This window comes from Electrona antarctica (assembly GCF_951216825.1).
Source record: "Electrona antarctica genome assembly, chromosome: 12".
NCBI classification, from domain to species: domain Eukaryota; kingdom Metazoa; phylum Chordata; class Actinopteri; order Myctophiformes; family Myctophidae; genus Electrona; species Electrona antarctica.
The window spans coordinates 32,724,673-32,744,557 of NC_136793.1; the positions used below are offsets into that span (position 1 = coordinate 32,724,673).

The window sequence follows — 19,885 nt, forward strand, 5'->3', positions numbered from 1 at the left end:
CTTCGTCCTATTCCTCCCGCCCAACACTCACCACTGACAGGTGCCGCCACCAGCCTGTAGGAATACGTGCAATGACAATTATCACCCTCGCCGCCTGGCTTCCCTCCCTGAACACGGGCCAATTGAATTGTGTTTTCGTAGACGCCACTGCTTTCTATAAATAAGTGATGTATGCAAAGTCTTCATGAAGTACTCCACATAAAGGAATGTCACGCGTTGTGAGCTTGTACATCTGCATATGAAAAAGTATATTTGAAAAATTACTTTTAGTACCGGTAATTTAGTTTTTCTGTTTCAGCTATTAGTGTAGATTTTCGTCCTACACAAACATTAAATTCCCATTGACAATGAATGGAGAATTTTACGTCATAGTGTCTGAGCAAATAGGCAGTGTCTATTTTACGTCATGATGATGTACAATGATAAGAGTGCCCCTCATTCACTACGGGTGTGATTTTTTTGTTTTTACAAACGATAATATCTGAATCAAAATGGTGGTTATTATTTCAGAGGGATGACATGGAAGCCATCCCGGGCTATCTTTCTCTGCATCAGACTGCTGAAATCATGACCCTGAAGTGGACACCTAATCAGCTGATGAATGGCTCTGTTGGAGACTTGGACTACGAACACAGGTGTGCAGTGCAGCTGCAATGGAATGACTTGATAATGAGCACATCTGTCAGCCAAACCTAACCACTTAAGTGTTTAAAACTGTTCCTCATTTTGCTGGGGACCCCCTGGAACCCTCTCAAAGACCTCTGGGGGTTCCCAGACCCCACTTTGGGAAGTGTTCTAATACTCAGTTGTGAGAGGGAATATGACTTGTTATCTCTCTTTTTCAGTGTGTATTGGGACTACGCCATGACCATCCACCTGGAGGATATTGTTTACTTGCACTGTCATCAACAGGGTGCGTCCGGGCCCCAGACAATGGCTCTGGCCTCCATCAAATGCTGTAAAAATGCTGTATTAAGATTAAGATAAGGTGGCATCCCAGAGGGGAAATTGGTTGGAGATCAAATCAGAGTCATTTCTGCCTGTCATTACTATTGCCTTCTTTTTCACTCATTTTGTATTCACTCATTTTGTATTCAACTGTAATTCTCAAATAGGCTAATTCATGTGCTCTATTTATTATTTCCATTGTGTTACTCAACTGTCAACTCACAAACAGCAATCATGAATGATTTACAGCAGATGGATTAATTCTGCATGTTGCTCCTCTATAGTGGACAGTGGGGGAACAGTGGTGCTTGTGAGTCAGGATGGGATACAAAGGCCTCCACTACGATTCCCCAAAGGAGGCCACTTACTCCAGTTCCTCTCCTGCCTTGAGAATGGCCTCCTCCCCCATGGACAGTTGGATCCTCCACTCTGGTCCCAGAGAGGAAAGGTCAGGACAGGAGGTCATGTATTGGGGTCATGCTTGACAATATTCACACTGGGAATTTAGCTCTCATGTAATACTTGACCGTGGGTGGGGTCGACATATGTCATATATGCCCTTACTGGGCTGCATTCACAAATTCAAGACACCTGTCTTGCGTTTGTCTTGTGTCTGTGTTTAATGACCGCTCCAATGCATTTCCAATGGAAGCCCATATGGTTTGACCTATATGGGGTGTGCCTATATGGGGGGTTGCGTCATCATCCAAGAATGCCTTGGTTGTGTGCATGTTGCTAAATGTGTTCTGTGGCTATGTTGGCTGTGTTGACTTGTCCACTATTGTACAATATGTGTTCTGTTATGTGAATTACAAGTGTGTTTGTTTGCATCTGTATTTGCAATTACAGGGCAAAGTGTTCCCTAAACTGCGTAACAGGGTTCCTCAGGGGTCCGGTTCTATAGAGTCTGTCTCAGATAAGGAGGAAGATGAAGCCACAGACTACGTCTTCCGTATCCTCTTCCCCAACAGCCAATCAGAGTTTGGTAAGGAACGTTACCCCACAGGGTATCATATTAATGTACAGTACTAGTTGGAATGCAGCTATTAATGTGCGGCAGCCACTGTTCTCGCTCAAGGGCTGCAGTATCTTTTATGAAAATGTCCCCCTCATTGTTTGTTACAGTGACTGTAACCCACCCTCCCCATCTGACTTCCTCCTTCTCCCTTCGACTGAGAGGACAGGCCCCCTCCAACACAGGGACCCTGGTGGTCCCAAAGTGGTCATGCAGCTGTCCTGAAGAATCCCCTTTACTCCCAGGAAACAGTTGTAATAATGTCACGCCGCATCTTGTCCGTTCACCTGTCGGCTTATCTTGCTTTAATTATCCTCCCTGCTCTCATCTCTGCCTCTGGCCATGTTTATTGATGTTTTCCGTAATCAAAGGCCCCCTCACACACGGCCTACACCCACCATTTTAACTGCATTACAATGCAATAACCTTTTTACAGATGGTGGTAGACAACTGGTTGAAGGATCATGGCTGTTGAACTGGAAAATAAATTCTCTTGATCTGTTGCTAAAGGCCAGTCAACTAAAGTAGTCTAGGTTTGTGTTATTTATATGCAGATATCGTGGATTGATGCAGGCAGTTGTTTACCTATTCCAGACTGCTCAATGATTATTTTTCTCATTTGCTTGATCTTCTCTCTTGCAGTCGGCAACAGCAATCAAATGATTATATGAATGAATACCGGGGTCATAATTGATACGTGTAATTTTGAGTGTGCATAACGCTGCAGCTGTGTTTAAATCATCAAAGGGCAAATGCAAATGTGCTTAATAGCTTCAGCAGCATACTGCATTGACAGTAGTATACTCTGATACTGGTGATGGTTGTGTGTGTGTGTGTGTGTGTGTGTGTGTGTGTGTGTGTGTGTGTGTGTGTGTGTGTGTGTGTGTGTGTGTGTGTGTGTGTGTGTGTGTGTGTGTGTGTGTGTGTGTGTGTGTGTGTGTGTGTGTGTGTGTGTGTGTGTGTGTGTGTGTGTGTGTGTGTGTGTGTGTGTGTGTGTGTGTGTGTGTGTGTGTGCTACAGTGACTCCTCCAGATCTGATGGACCAGGCGGCCACAATGTGGCATCCTACTCTCAGAAAGTCCTCGTGTTCTTCCTGTTCTCCGGGGAGCCTCTCTGATGGGGTACCACCCAATGGATGCAACCATGAGAGGTAAGAGAGTAGAATAGCCTTTGGCTACTAAATAGGTTCAATTAAGGCTTTTCACCTCATTGTGTTTATAAAGGACACTGTCTGGGGGCGGGGCATGTGTCAAATGCACATATATGGAGACTATGGCGCAAAGTAGGTTTTAGAACCGCATAGCGGCCCAAACCTCTAGTTTCATCAAATCAACAATTATATGTTAGAATATATGAAATTGATTAGTTCGATTAACTGTTGGGTATAAGAATCCAAAGACTAATACACTGTGGACAGTTATAACAATAATGCAATAGGGAAAAGCTTGTAGGGAAAATGTAAGCAAAGCAGTGTAACTGGATGAATGCTGTGCATTAATCCAGGATGATTTGTGGTATTGTAGACATTAGAATACTAAATATCAACTCTCTTGGAACTATACTCAAAGTCACATTTCAGGACATGGTGAATAGCTCACTATGAAATGAAAAGATGCGTCCGACATCAAATCATTAAACTGTTGGTGTCTGACCTCTGACGTGGCAGAAGTGAGGATTGGTGTTCCTCATTTGTCATTTCTGTTCTGTATTATCTGGCAGGGCTCCTTTGAAGATGCTCTGTGACAACATGAAGTACCAGATCATCTCCCGGGCATTCTACGGGTGTATGTGAATGCAAAAACACCTACTGCTATTCTGTTATTGTGTATCCTGAAATGCCATTTGATGTTCTAAGTTGTATGTGTTTAAACAGAACAATTTGCTGTCACCTTATTACTCAATAAGTATCTTAATGAAGTTTGATAAAGATTCATCGGCTAATTTACCTCTTTTATCTGAAAGGGCTTGCCTACTGCCGTCACCTGTCCACTGTCCGTACGCACCTCTCTGCTCTGGTCAACCACACCATTGTGGAGTCTGACGTGCCGTGTGATGCCTACGGAGGTCTCACTACTGACGTGTGGCAGAGATTCCTACAGGACTGCACTGTAAGCAACACGATTAGTCACCACATTCTCCACGTCATCACTGCCCTGCTGCAGCACAAGCTTAAAATTAACAACGATATGCGATATATACACGCACACACGCACGCACACATCTCCACTTCTCTCATCTCTCTCTGTCAGTATCTCTCATCCATATGTATTCTTTGCTAGTCATGTTGTAGTAGCACACACCATTAGTTACACGACAATATGCTTGAATCTGGCTGAAGACCCAGCCAAGTATCTACTGTACGTGGGTGTAGATTTTGTGTAGAAATGCATGCTCACTCACTCAATACAGCAATTGCTTGTGTTCTGGATTAATTTAACTGAATGGTCTGGTGTGTGATATAGCGAACACAGATCAAACTACATTAAAGTTTTCTTTGATAAACTCAGCTGTCAACTGCTGATAAAAAGATATTGACACAAGGAATAAACAGTCACACCAATATGTGCATATGTGCACATTTCCATTCCAGGTGCGCACTTGTAAACAACCAAATGGATGTGCTTTCCCATACACATGTGCGCATGATAGCAATTTTACAGTGTCGTAGAGATACATCATGCAACATTTTTTTTTTTCCAATTTACTTTTTATTGAATTTTACAACAAAATGTAACAGAAACAAAACAAAACCAGACAATATATATATATTTTTTAACTTGTTTATTGCCATTATAAGGTAATTTACAGGCAATTTGTTTCATATTATAAGACATGTTAATTTTCTCTCAGTTCATTTTTTTAAGTGTAAAAGTAAAATAAGTGACATTACAAGAAAAAGAAAAGAAAGAAAAAAACAAAAATACATAGTAATATTATTTGCCTTGAGAGTGCCTTGGGGGTGAACTTGAACTTTTCACTGTGATATGGGAGGTTTTAATTTCGGGTATTTGGGCAGCGTCTCTACCCATTTGTAGAATGTGCTTCCAGATATTCTGCCACTAACTCCCATCTCCTTTTGAAGTTAGGGAACTTAATTTGTAGCTGGGCTGTCATATATTCCATCTTATATATTTGTTTAACTTTTTGTAGCCACTGATCAATAGTAGGGGGGTTGGGTTTCATCCAATTAAGTGTCACAATCTTTCTTGCAACTATCAACAGAATATGCGTTATATAGCACTGGTCATTTGTGAACACTTGTTCATATATGTCTAATAAAGATGTCCTTGAGTTCAGTGGAATATCTCTTTTAAAGATTTTGTCTAATTCCGTTTTTACCTTTTTCCAATAAAGGAGCGCGAATTCGGATTTTTAAGCGGCTTAATCGGTTTTCCGAAAAACGCGGCCGGTATGCAACCACCTTAAGTCTGTATTTTTAGGCAGTCCCAAAATATATGGGTATGGTCACCAATCACACAGTTTCTCCAACATTTATCAGTGGAGTTGGGTTTAAATGGACTGGCTGTCAAAGGGGTCCTAAAGAACCTCATTTTCCAGTCAAATTCTTTCCATATTTGGCTCTGTAGTCCTCCATGACAGCCAGAACATATATCTTCCCATATATCATCCTCTATCCCAATGTTCAACTCCATTTCCCACTGTCCCTTGATATGAAGAGATTTCTATTGAACAATTGCACACTCGCCTGCAGAGGTAAAATAGATATCCAATAGGCCTACCTTTTTTATCAGAGCTGTATTGATTCATGCGGGGAGGTCCGTCTTTTAGATTAATATCTCACTGTCATCTGTCATATGTGGAGAATGGATTTGTTCTGATCATGGACACGTAGGCCTACAGTATATATATAGCTATTTAAAATTGCAACCATACAGCGGGTAGCCTATATCCTCTTTGTCAGATGTAAGTGCAGGTTAATTTCATGATGTTGTCATATTAAAATGATTTGCGGGACATTTGGCTTAGTTGGCACCAAACTTGATTGATCTCATGATCAAATTGCACGCGCTGATGCCATAATGTGGACTTCTATTTTTGAGTGGTGTAAACCACTCCTACAACTGGCTTTGTTAGTCTGTCTGTCTGTCTGTCTGTCTGTATGTCTGTCTGTGCAGAAAAAATGAGCATGGTTGCTACGGTCACCCAGTTCACCCGGGTGTGATTTCATTACGTTGCTGTTATATTAATTTTCCAATGTGAATTTCACCCAGATTGGACTTGGTTCAGCGGTCCGTAAAAAGGTGTCGGGCTTGCGGGGGCAGTTGCTGTATGGGACTCTAGGCTAACTTAATTGACCAATGCCTCTAGAATGCATGCCTATAGGCATACCTGTACAAGTGATACTCGGCTTTTATATAGGCTATCATTTTTTTATGTGCTGACCAATGTTGGGGACACACCTACATATTTTATCTGAGGTTTGGGAACTATTTATTGGTTCAGCATAAAGACTAACGCCTTTTAAATAAATATACGCAAGCCGTATGCCCTATACACCACCCTGGAGCAGACATCGATCTGAGCGGAATTTCCGCCCTATACACCACCCTGGAGCAGACATCGATCTGAGCGGAATTTCCGACCAACGGACGTCAAAGTCAAGTTCAAGGAGATGGCCATGAATTCCCACGTAATGTGGGAATCCTCGTAAATGCCCGTCCGCTCACACTCCGCTCACAATATGAGTGTAAACGCCATTGTGAATGAGGTCGTATTGCGTAACTCCCCCCCCCCCCCCCCCCCCCCCCTGATCGAGGCTGGAGAGGAGAAGACAGCATACATACGTTATAATGAGAATTGTTTCAGGGTCTTAACCCGTAACTTTCTCCACAATTGGCTTATGGACGAAAAAACGTTAACCCGTTAGTTTGTCCCGAGCTATCCCGTTTGGGAAGTAGCTCAGCCACGTGCTGTCGGTGAACAAGGTGTTGAGATAGGCCTATAGCTGCTAGTTCTTGCACTAAACCTGGGAGGGAGGCCTAGGCTCCTGCCCGTGTGGTTTTCGTTGGTGCTTATACCAAATTTGTGCCCCGGTGGAATCAGAAAACCCTTTAGTTTGAGGGTACTGATATTCAGTTTCTGTGAAACGGATTACCCGCTAATATGCAATGTAAACTGGGAGAAGCTGAGCTTGCTCTAGTGGTTTGTCGCAGTAGCACAGCTCGTCCGTGGTTAGCTTGTTTGCTAGCCAACGGGAAGGGTGTGTATACACTGGTTATGTGCTCTGGATTGCCGGGGATACGCCACGGCTGTGGCAGTATTATTTACCACCTGTTTGGTGGGATAGTTGCTGACCTTGTTATGGCTGTGACGCTAGGTTTGGGGGCTTTAGCCTGAGGACCTCGATATGTAGCCGTAATTTCCCAGCGCGTGTTAGCTTGTTCGTGTGGGGAAGTTTCCCTCTTGAATTCTCCTTTGTCTTGCAGGGATGTACGCAGTATCGTGTATATCCCCGCTGTTTAGACACAGTACCACTGTTAGTCTTTATTAGTAACAAGTGGTGCCCACCAATCCTGGCTAACCTTGGTCAGCTTTGTTGTGGTTGTATGCTACCTTATTTTAGCAGCAGGAAAATAACTAACGTGATCGTGCTATCATTGGCCACGAGGCAAACGTAGCAAGAAGACAAGCCTTTCTCACAATCGTGTCGCTCTGGTTAGAACCAGCGACTGAGTGTGGGGGAAAATGATGGAAATTTGAAGAAAATCCTCCTATGTGGCTCCCGCGTGTTGGCCGGGGCTAGCACAGGGAAGCTCTGAGTAACCTTGAGGTTGTTAGCCGTAGCTGTAACCTGGTGAGGGGTTTTGAGGATTTGTCTACAACCCCAGCCTTGTTAGCGACGTGGCTATCTTGGCTGAGAAGTAGCTGTTCGAGGGCGGCTTGTTGTTATCGCTACTCGGTAGCTGTAACAACAAGCGAGGCTTCTAGCTCTTGTGTTCGTTAGCTATGGAGCTAACGCAACGACGGAGCGGTGTAACAAGCTTGAGTAGCTGTTACCTGAGCGTTAGCAACGTGGCTAACGCGGCTAGGAAGCAGCTTGAGGTTAGCCCGTTGTCAGCTCGCAACTTGCACCGGAGTTTTAAACAGTGCACTTACTCAATAGAGTGTAGTTTCACTGAGATCTTGTAGTTCTCGCCTTGCGGTCCAAGTAGTCTAGAAAGCTCTTGTCCTTTTGAGACTATCTGAGCAACCACGATCAAGCTTGAAGGTGTTCTTTCTATGCAGAAGAAAAACCGAATGGCGATCAGTGACTGAGTGCACGCACTAGTACCCCGGAGGGGAGGAGCTACGCACTACGTCATGACGCAAAAGCCCAGACTCTTGGAGAGTATGTGAGTTTATAAGGAAAGTTCTGTCGAATATGCCTAAGGAGCCATATTACACTAAGCGAATTGTGAAGCTAATGAAAGTTTAACATAACTCTTGGTCATTCACTTTGCCATTATTCAGTACAGGCCAGTGGTGGTTTCTTAGCTTGCACTGTGTTTCAAGTTTTTGAATGAAATTCTGAATGGGTCTACTGGGTCTCTTCTTCACTAGTCCCATTCTAACATTTCTGCAGGGCCTGATTTACCCTCCCAAGGGCCCCCGGGCTAGACAACATTTCAGGGCCCCCGTGGGCTGTGCGGTGCATTTCCGGAACAAAATTGGCATATTTTGTTTTAATTTTGCTGTAATTGTGGGGTACTACCTACCCAGCCCCCCCAAAAGAGAAAGGCAGGCAGGCAGGCAGGCAGGCAGGCAGGCAGGCAGGCAGGCAGGCAGGCAGGTGGCAGGCAGGCAGGCAGGCAGGCAGGCAGGCAGACAGACAGACAGACAGACAGACAGACAGACAGACAGACAGACAGACAGACACTATAGTTGCTGTACACTACATTGGCAGGGGTTTCCACAGCTACCCCACAACACAGCGTCACTGTCTGCAGTGCAGACAGCAGAGCAGAAGCTCTCAATGTTTTTCATAATACTAAATATACAATAACTAAACATAAATCTCACTTGAATTGGATTGCAATACTTTACAATTTCAAATCATTAAAAAAAAATGGGGCCCCCCCCAGTCGGGGCTTCCGGGCTGCAGCCCACCCTAGCCCAATGGTAAGTCCGCCTCTGCATTTCAGTCTAGTTTTTGTAGATGAAATTGTCAATATACTTCATCATTGCTTTTAACATCATGGCTTAGTTTTTATTTAGTTTCAGTCAATGAAATTAACTTCAAACCGATGTTTTTGTCAGCTACAATGGCTATACTGTAGCTGCTACAGTATAGAAGAACCACTACTGCCACCCAATGGTCAATCCTTCCAGTGGTCAACACTACAGTAGCCTACAAGGTCCCATTGGCCCAGAAAAACTAAACAATGTTATGTTTAGTAAACATAACAAAGTTTACAATATTTTTTATTCTGTTGTATTCTGACCTGTTTAACACTGTTTTATGTGTGTGTTTTTAAATGTTTTAAAATATGCATATGCATGTCAAAGGCAAATGTGTGTTACTTAGCTTAAATCTTGAATCTAATCTAGATAGACTTTTTAAGTTATGGATCTGTATGAGCCTATGAGGGTGTATGTGTGTGTGTGTGTGTGTGTGTGTGTGTGTGTGTGTGTGTGTGTGTCTGTGTCTGTGTGTGTGTGTGTGTCCGAGACTAATATTGCAAAACAGCTGGACTGTTCTTTTTTTTATATATTTTTTATCCCACGATTTTGTAACCCATTTTGTTCACCCCTGTGTCAATTATCTAATATGATCCTGGGCTCTACACACCCTCCACCAACCTAATCCCCATATATGGGGGACATGGGGAGAGCAACGGACTTGAACTCAGCTGGACTGTTCAACGCCAAAATTCTTATGTGAGCAGCCAGTAAGCCAAGGACCGATGCGCGTCGTGTCTCACCACGCCTCTCAGCCATTATAAAATACACGGCAACCTGAGACCTCTTGTGGTTTATTGCTTTTATTATATAATGGATGGAAGTCAATGGTGGTTGGATCGGGTTGAAACCTTGCCCAAACATGGAGTCATACATCATACTGTAGATACATCATAGATCACTGACAATGACATAGTAAGGCCACATGATGTCCAACATCCACATGAAGCCATGCCATTATTAGACCCTAAGCTTGTCTTATGATTTTCAGTATTTGATTTGTTTCTTTTATCACATGTCTTATGTCTTATACCCTAACCCTAGGCATATAAAGAGCAGGAGCTGCTGCGTCTGGTGTACTTTGGTGGTGTTGATCCCACCCTGCGTAAGGAAGTGTGGCCCTTCCTTCTGGGCCATTACCAGTTTGGAATGTCTGAGGCAGAGAGGAATGAGGTTTGTGTTCATCACCCTTTCACTTGATTTATACTCTGTTGTGCAATGGTGTCATGTGCCGAAAAGAACAGATCTACAAGCTCACCGCCTGATGTGGTATGATACATTGTGAGCTTGTAGATCGACTATTTCTAAATACATTTATAAATCAGGCTTTATCGTTCTGTGATCACTGAACCCTATCCAACCCTTGATCCCAGGTGGATGAACAAGTCAGAGCGTGCTATGAACAGACTATGAGTGAGTGGCTGGGATGTGAAGCTATAGTCCGCCAGCGGGAGAAAACACAGCATGCTGCAGCTATAGCAAAGTGCTCGTCTGTGGCTAGTGTGGACAGCAGCAGCCAGAAGATGATGCATTGCGATTCCACCGTCAGCAATGAGGTGACACTTATATAAAAAATATATACAGGAACATTTAAACCTATTTGTAAGAGAGTGTGTTAGTGTGATTTTCTCTCATTTTCTCACTCCCAGTCATCCCAAAGCTGCAGCTCAGAGAGACAGAGTCTGGTTCACCTACAAAGTGACTCAAGTAGCAGCACTCAGGTACCATAACTTGCCCTGCCTTACACACAGCACTTGATTTACACTCATATTCATGTCTACTAGATCATGTTAAAAATCTGCACCGTTAAGTCCCTTAAAAGCAACTGAATTTTCAAATTAAGGTGTTAATAATTAGCCAACTTTCTGCTGTTTAAATGCCTTGAATGACCTACTTTTTTGAACAAATATCCCTTATCCCTGCACTCTCTCCTGCTAGTACTTCACATCCTCCCAACCCTTCCCCTTGAGTAGCCTGCTTCCCTTTGGCTTGTTCTTCCAGGTATTTGAATCTGTAGAGGAGGTGGACCAGATCGAAACAGAGCCCAAGAATGAAGAGACCAAACAGGTGCCAAAAATGCCAAATGGGGCCCTCCAGAATGAGACCAGCTCTCCTGACTCTGGCCATCCTTCCTCCCGCAATTTCTCAGTCGCCTCTGGCATATCAGACGGCTCCCTCAGCACGGAGGATAGCGCTGCCCCTGATCCTGCCTCTAAAATCACTTCTGCCTCACAGCACTCCCTGCCACCACAGAGCCCAGTCAAGCCTTCTCAGGACACATTAGGAGAGAGTTGTGGCCTGCAGGAGAAGAAAGACAATCAGATAAAAGCTGACATATCAGTGATACAAGAAAAAGAGGAGGAGCACAAAATACCTGAAGTGGCCAAAGAGACTGAGGTGCCAAATGCTGAGGTCATCCGGTCAGGAGAAGGGCAAGTGAAGGTCTGTGAAGACCGGAGTCTTCCACCTAAAACAGAGGACAGTGTTGTAGATTCAGAAATCAACCCTGACTATACTGAGCAGAAGACAGATGCAAAGGAAATGGATGTTGCTGAACCAGAGGCCAAACATGAGATATCAAAAGCAGAGTCAGGGAAAGAAGTGCCAAAAGATGACGATGCAACACAATCAGTTGTAGTCGCGGAATCAAAAGATCAGATTGTGCTCTGTGAGCAGACTCTTGAGAAAGGGGTGGAAGAAATGAAGAATGAGGAGACATTGAAGGTAATGGATGCGATGGTAACAAGTGTAGAGAAAACAGATGATGAGGGTGAAGCTGACATGAATAAGACAGAGACTTTGAACTCAGAGGAGTCTGAAGAAATGGATAAAGCTGAGGCACCAAAGGAAGTGGTATTAATGAAGGAGAATGAGCTGGAGAAATTTGAGGTGATGCACGGATTAGAAAGAGTTGAAATATTACAGAACCCTGTAGATAATACAAATGTCACAGTGGAAGACGCTCAATTAAAAGGAACAGCAACCTTTTGCACACCTTCACATGATGACCCTCAAGTCATCACTGAATCCGATGAGTCTCCTTCAGCCATAGAGATGGAGGAGATCCCCAAAGCCAATGTTTCCATAGCAACTTGGGACCAGAAGGTTCCATGTGAAGCCTCCTCTACCTCAGATGATTCAGTCCCTCACCTGGAGCTCAGGATGGAAGATGAGCGAGGGAAGCCCAGCCCAGAAGGCACAGAGTCCATCCTCTCTGAGGAACCAGAGATGGAAAGCCTCTATCCTCCTTTCGACTCAGCGGCTCTGGCTGGAGAGACCAAGAATGATGAAGTGACCTCTCCTGTATCCATTGGGAATATTTACTCTGTATGCACACCTTTTTTACATTTCCAAAGTAACTTCTTCATAAATGATGCTCCAGTGTTATGATTCTTTTTTCTGCAATATGTTGCAGCAAGAGCTTTTGGATCTGTACACACTAAATCTCCACCGCATTGACAAGGATGTGCAGCGTTGTGACAGGAACTATTGGTACTTCACCCCCACAAACCTGGAGAAGTTACGCAACATCATGTGCAGGTAAAGCACCGATCGAGATCTTATCAAAGGCATCATTATCAAATACTACAATGTTTTAATGCATTGATTGAAAGATGAAGAGCAAAAGTATGTTTAAAGTAAACATTTGAAAATAAATACACATGGACAACAGAGTGGATTGTGAAACAAAATATAATGGTGTACTGTAGATGGTTTAGTGTAGCTAGCCCCCCTGTCCAATCTTTAATTATCGATAAGTTATGTTTGTGAACAAAGGTACCGAAATCACAGTGCAGAATCTGCAGATTCAGTGACAAAGTCGTACCACGCAGGCTAGCTGTCGACTAGTGTGGTGACTTTCCATAATATGCATTGTGATGTTGTAGATTTGCTAGATTTTTTTAGTATTTGCCCATTTTAAGTGACATGCCCCGGAATTGGGACACTAGGATTCATGTAGATACTACTTTTGAGAGTCACAGACTACATAGAGTACATACTGTACGTACATACAGTAGTGACAAACCTGGGTCTAGATTGTAAATGGCTTGACCTTTGGCCATGCCCTGACACTCACAGTCTTCATTGTTACTAGTGGCTGTTAGTGGCAGCGGTGGCCGAACGGATAGCGGAGCGGGCTTGATACCGCCAGTTCGAATCAGCGGTCCGACACGTTAAAATTACCACCGCTGAAGTGCCCTTGAACAAGGCATTGAACCACTGATGAAATGTTCTATGAGCAGGGCCTGGCTGGCAGACAATTGCACGAGTCCCTCCGATCCGAGTCCGAGTCGAGTAGCAAGTCATTTGGTCCAAGTCTCAAGCAAGTCTCAAGTTTTTCTGTTGTGGGCAAGTCAAGTCAAGTCGAGTCACAAGGTTATGTCAAGTCGGGTCGAGTCACAAGGTTGTCGAGTCAAGTCGGGTCGAGTCACAAGGTTATGTCAAGTCAAGTCGGGTCGAGTCACAAGATTGTCGAGTCGAGTACTGTACTGTACTGTACTGTACTGTACTGTACTGTACTGTACTGTACTGTACTGTACTGTACTGTACTGTACTGTACTGTACTGTACTGTACTGTACTGCACTGTACTGTACTGTACTGTACAAGCTCTCCTCCCTGGCTTCTGTGTGTTAGGCTGCACAACAGTGACACTTGATGGTGGTGTCCGAGTCAGCTTGTCTCAAGTCGAGTCGAGTCTGGAGTCATTGTCTTCCAAGTCAAGTCGAGTCTCAAGTTTTTACCCTTAAGTCCAAGTCGAGTTGCACGTCGTCAAATCAATGACTCGAGTCGGACTCGAGTCGAGTCATCGAGTCTCGAGTCCAATACTCTGCTGGCTGGAAACAAGTTCTTGAGCTTAGCCCAGATACCCTGGGTAAATATAGTAATCATTTCATTTCATTTCACTACAGCTATATCTGGCGGCACCTTGAGACTGGCTATGTGCAGGGCATGTGTGATCTGCTGGCTCCACTCCTGGTCATTCTGGATGATGGTGAGTCAACAACACTGAGCAGTTTCCTGATACTCTTTTGACACGGTATATTATTACTGGTGGGAAGGTTAATGATGAACAGTAGAATAGACTTATCCTGCTTACATTGTCCCACCACAAATCTGTGTATTTTAGAGGCTATGGCCTTCAGCTGTTTCACTGAACTAATGAAGAGAATGAACCAGAACTTCCCGCATGGAGGTGCTATGGACACTCACTTTGCCAACATGCGTTCCCTTATCCAGGTGATATACATGTCCAATGTCCTCCCACATTTTGCATAGGAATTACCACTAAACAATTGCATTTCCCCAGAACATCTCAAAACTAATTTTCACCTTCCACGGCCAATCTCATTATTTTTTCTCCTCCTATCCCTCTCAATCGTTACCCTATAGATCCTGGATTCTGAGCTCTTTGAGCTAATGCACCAGAATGGGGACTATACACACTTCTACTTCTGCTACCGTTGGTTCCTTCTAGACTTCAAGAGAGGTACAGTAATGACATACTGCTTAAGCTGTGTTGCTAGAAAAATGCCAATTAAAGGAACTGGAGGATCTGTTTTGAGCCCTGTTTGAGCCCAACCACTTGGCAGTTTGCTAACTTACAAAGTACAGTTTATACAGCTTTTGTACAACATGGCTATGGAATACAATAACATTCAGAAAACCCTCTCTCGGAGATTTGTTATTTAAAATATTGTCTATCAATTGTAATTTAATAAGAAAGTGAGTAATGTAAAATAATTTATCTCGGTATATCCTTGATGTATGAACTTTGCAGCCCTACTGTCTGATCCAGTTCATATCTGCTTAGTTCATACCTGCTTTCTGTCACTTCTAAGTCTCACATCCTTCCCCGCAAACCACCACCTTGGTTTCCCAGCATTCTCTCAAGTAGCTATGTGGCCTGAATATGCTGCTATACTTTGTCTTACAGAGCTGGTATATGACGATGTGTTTGCGGTCTGGGAGACCATCTGGGCAGCAAAGTATGCTTCCTCTGGTCACTTTGTTCTTTTCATTGCACTGGCACTGGTGGAGATCTACAGGGACATCATACTGGAAAATAACATGGACTTCACTGACATCATAAAGTTCTTCAATGGTAACATACCCAGCTTTTATTGATAGAAGATAAAAAGGACCAAGAAGGTGATCATTTATATCAGTCATCCTAGGGCTGATAACTGTTATCCAATTCAATCCACTTTATTTATATAGCACATTGTAGCTATATAAAAAAATGTAGCTATAGAAAGTTAAAAATCTAAATAGACTGTAAAGCTAAAACACATGATTATGATAGTATCAGACAAATCAGTGCAAGCTAAACTGTCAACTTGAGTGTCCTGCAGGTCCAGTTAAAACAGTTTAAGGGCCCATGACGTAGATGTCCGTCATGGTACTTAGTACGGTCATGTGCCCGAGACGGAGATTGATTAATCTCTGTCAAATTAGTGATATCAAAACCGGTCGCATCGCTCTACAGCCTAGAAGCGCTTGTTGCGCAATCCTCGGTGTTGCACAACAGTAACACGTCATCGAAAATGTTCCCTGCCTGTTTAGCCGACGACAACGAAAATCTTAAAACGTTAATAACTCGCAATCTAAATCATCCCGCCTAATTATAAAAAAAGGTTATGTGTTTGACGGGCCCCTGCTGTCCAGTCGCTAGTCTCGTTAGATTTTATCTTACCTCCCGTTGTTGTTGATCGCATCGATAGTGTTGTGGCTATTGTTAGCTGCTACACAGACATTCACAACAACATCCGGTCCGTCGGTAAAAGTGGTCCGGGCGCTATAAACGATGAGCACATTTTATTAATGGATTAAATAATCCCGGGCCTTTAAGAACCTCTTGAGCCCCATTGCCCCCGCCGGCGGGGGCAGCGGCTGTCCACCTCTGAACAGCGCTCAGCGGTTCAATGGAGACCCAATTGGTCTCCGGTTCCATGTTGCGGATTTACCCCCTTTACCCCCCTGGGGTTTAAGAGGCTTTAGTTAAGGTGTTACATGGCGGCCATGGTTGCTGTGTTGATCAATTGTTATTTTCGTGTTATCTTGGTGACTAAATAAGGATATGTGATAAACAGATAATAAAAAGCATTAAAATGCTGACAAAAAACAAAATAAATAAATAAAAGAGTGCAGTAGCTATGCATCATACAACGTAACCTCAGTAATCCTAACCTCTGATGCCAGGCTTGCTTTCTGAGAAAGAAGGCCTGTGAAAAGTGTCTAGATGGGGGCGGGGCCGTTGACAGTATGGCTAGACTCAGGTGCACATTCTGCACACATCAATAGTGTCCACATTAAACTTACGACTCAGTGAAACAAACAAAAGCTCTTGATACGTGTCGTGTTTGTTTATAATGTGCAGTGTCACATACCTCAGGCAATGTTTTAAAATGTCCTTTTCCAATGAATGAATTTCTATTTCTGCATTTTTTTTCCATGGTGACATTGGTAAACCAGTCAACTCAAGCCTAATGTATTTTTGGTTGTGCATTGTGTGACACCAAAATAGGTTTTAAAGCAAAACTGTGTGGTTATCTAAAATGAAATGTGTAAGTCATGATTGGTCATTTATGTTCTCCTTTGTTTCAGAAATGGCGGAGCACCACAACATAAAGCAGATTCTTACTCTGGCCAGGGACCTGGTGTGCAAGGTGCAGATGCTCATTGAGAACAAGTGATGTTTGTTTCCTCTGTATCTGTTGTCCATGTTAAAGATGGAGTGCCGTGATTTTTTTCGACCCTAAAACATGATCATCAGGTATTATTATTATAAATTTCAAAAAAGTGTACAGTATTTGTTAAAATGTCGTTTTTATGTGGACTCACCCACCAGTTCATTAAGGCCCCATTTACACTGGCAGCCAAATCCAGCCTGAATCAGATCTGAGCCGCATCCAGATTGGAATCTGATTTGTTTAAATGAGTCATGTGACCATTTAAACCAATCAGATTTCAATCTTGATGTGGCCCAGATCTGATTCAGGCTAGATTTGTCTGCCAGTGTAAATGGGGCCTAAGTACGCCTGGTTTGCCTGGTGGGTGGTGATGGGTGGTGATACACCTGAACTGAAGCCGCACCCACAGCTGTTGTTGTATGATAAAGGGGGATGGGTGATATTGTACAAAAATCACGGCACTCCATCTTTAAGTGTGATACGCAAATGTAGCAGCACAAGAGCAATCACATGGACATAGGACACCCAAACAAATACACACACACACACACAGCCTTAACATTCCCAATTTGCTGCTCAGACTTTATCCACTAAATACAGTGTGTGTGTGTGTGTGTGTGTGTGTGTGTGTGCGTGCGTGCGTGTGTGTGCGTGCGTGCGTGCGTGCGTGCGTGCGTGCGTGCGTCCGTTCGTGCGCGTGTCGTTAAATGGTGTGAAAATAGTGTCATCTGTTAGTGATATATATTTATGAGATAAAATGGTTAACCATTAACCATTATTTTTGGAAAATAATGTCATGTGTCGATCTTTATTTGATTGCATTTGGACTTGATATTTAGAGAAAGGTTGATGTAAGTTGCACATATAAAACCATATTTCACATAATACCATATGATAATATTAGTAAAATTATCTATATTTGAACAATTTGAATAGCCAACAAAGTAAGATAAATAAATACTTCAGCAGGTTATTCTTCATTTTTAGATTAAAAAAAGTAATCTTTATTTTTACTTCCTATATTTCTTGGAGGGCCCCTGCATTATGGTCATGTGTTTTGTGGATTTGGAGATGGTGTATGACAGGAACCCCAGGGATTGTGGGATCCGATGTGGGTGTACGCTGACTCTGAGGGGGGCCTTACTGAGGGCCATCCAATCTCTGTAAGCCCAAAGCGACAGGTACAGGTTCTCGTCAGTAAGTCAGACTTGTTCCCGGTGGGGGATGGCTTCCGCCATGGCTGTGCCTTGTCACCTATTGTGTTTCTGATATTCATAGACAAGATTTCGAAGCACAATTTATTGTGGAGGAGAGGGTTTACAGTCCAGTGAGCTGAAGAGTGCATCACTGCTTTTTGCAGGTGATTTGGTCCTGATGTCTTCAGCACTCACTGAAACAGTTTGCAGCCTAGTGTATTTGACTGGATTGGATTCTGTTGCAAGAGGTTGCAGTTGCAACTTGTTGGGTTGGAAATAATTTATATGGACAGGGCTTTAGGGATAAGGTGAGAATGTTTCTCTCTAGATTGTCCTCAGTCGAGCCCACCAGTTGTGACTCCAGTTCCTTTTTATCCCCCATATGCATCTGGCTAGCTTTCCAGTACTTACTGCCCCTGCATCTTTCTTTACAGTATGTCCACATCAGATATGTGTGATATGCCATCATGATCGATACCCATGTATTGGTTCCTGCAGCGCAAGTTTTCTGGTATGGCAGTGACCTGCCAGCTTCTTTCTCTGGCTGCTATCATATTAATCACCCTTGTAAGCCCCCTATACAGAATGTTTGTAGCTAACATGCTCATCCTGACTGATGTTTAGTACATGCCCATCACATTTATTATGATGTAGCTACTAGCACCCATTAAGAGACTCCAGCATTCATAGTCATCAGTGATGGACATACGGTAGTAGCGCTGCTGCTCCTTTGCATAAAAAGGAGCCAGTTGGTGTGGTTTGGGTATCTAGTAAGGATGCCTCCTGGTTGCCTTCCCTGGGACATTAGGGGTCCTATATTCGCCAGTCCCTTACCTGTTCCCATTAGCCGGTGCCCGCAAATTATGGGCAGAGCAGCTTGTACTGTCCCTAAATCCATTATACCGACTCTGTTATTTGCGCCTGGAGTTGTGGGCGGTGTTGGTACGCTTTCCCCAAAATTGCAATTTGCTACACACCTTTGGGAAAGGGCATAGCGGATTCTAAAAGCACCCGTGAGCCGTAATGCCAAATTTGTTTGGTAGAGTGCGGCCTGCAATGGACATGTTCGTGGTTAGGCTGCTTGCACACAACGGCATAATATCCAGTGGTCTCAGGCACTGACGAAAATAGGGACCTAGATCTCCATGCTGGCCTGGGAATGCCCCTCCCAGTCGGCGCTGGCTATCATGGCCACATTGGCCAGGGAAAGGGAAGTCTAGATTCCACTGCTGAACTGCTACATATGTGACTTCAGATAAGTGGAGGAATGGATGGATTTCTTATTTATGGCGAGATAACATGTCAGAGGGTTATAGTCCATATTACAATCCAGCCTCCAGTAACATTTTGCACAAAAATAGTTTTCTGCTATTTATTATCAGTGTTTTCACAATATCGCATAATCTGCCTTGTCAACCAAATACTATGTATGTTTAGTGTGTGAAATACTGTAAAGGGAGAGAAAACAAGTGACACTATTATAAAATGTGTAATAATAACCTGATGTGTGATTTACTGATATCTAATTAGGAAGTGCACACAAAACATTTTTGTTTAATTAGCGAGTAAACCATTGTATAGTTTGTAAATTGTGTAGCTTACTCAGTCAGTAGGCCTATGCCATTGTATTACCTTTCAAACTTTACCAGAATTCTATTATTAAAATAAAATGTTTTTCGATTGAAAACTTTTAGACAAAGATTCTATTATTAAAATAAATTGTTTTTCGATTGAATACTTTATTAGTCAAAGATGTAAGCACGAAAGTACGGTAACACTACAGTAACACTTGGGCTAAAAGGATAACACAAAACACTACGTGAGTTGTTTGCATTGTGGTCCTTTTTATTTTGAT

The 19,885-nt window shown here is 43.2% G+C and overlaps 1 protein-coding gene across 1 annotated transcript in view; it reads left to right on the top strand.

The window, feature by feature from the left end:
• Nucleotides 1-16,837, top strand: part of sgsm1a (small G protein signaling modulator 1a) — a gene marked incomplete at both ends in the record, with an annotated part of 39,240 nt that extends 22,403 nt beyond the window's left edge. The window contains 18 exons of the mRNA XM_079516956.1: nt 511-635; nt 846-913; nt 1,233-1,396; nt 1,798-1,933; nt 2,074-2,217; nt 2,984-3,113; nt 3,683-3,747; nt 3,926-4,071; nt 10,187-10,315; nt 10,516-10,698; nt 10,792-10,863; nt 11,081-12,469; nt 12,558-12,682; nt 14,054-14,136; nt 14,272-14,381; nt 14,535-14,631; nt 15,079-15,246; nt 16,749-16,837. Coding sequence (XP_079373082.1) covers nt 511-635; nt 846-913; nt 1,233-1,396; nt 1,798-1,933; nt 2,074-2,217; nt 2,984-3,113; nt 3,683-3,747; nt 3,926-4,071; nt 10,187-10,315; nt 10,516-10,698; nt 10,792-10,863; nt 11,081-12,469; nt 12,558-12,682; nt 14,054-14,136; nt 14,272-14,381; nt 14,535-14,631; nt 15,079-15,246; nt 16,749-16,837 — 3,423 coding nt within the window. The remainder of the gene's footprint in view (nt 1-510; nt 636-845; nt 914-1,232; nt 1,397-1,797; nt 1,934-2,073; nt 2,218-2,983; nt 3,114-3,682; nt 3,748-3,925; nt 4,072-10,186; nt 10,316-10,515; nt 10,699-10,791; nt 10,864-11,080; nt 12,470-12,557; nt 12,683-14,053; nt 14,137-14,271; nt 14,382-14,534; nt 14,632-15,078; nt 15,247-16,748) is intronic.
• Between the last annotated feature and the right edge of the window lie 3,048 nt (nt 16,838-19,885).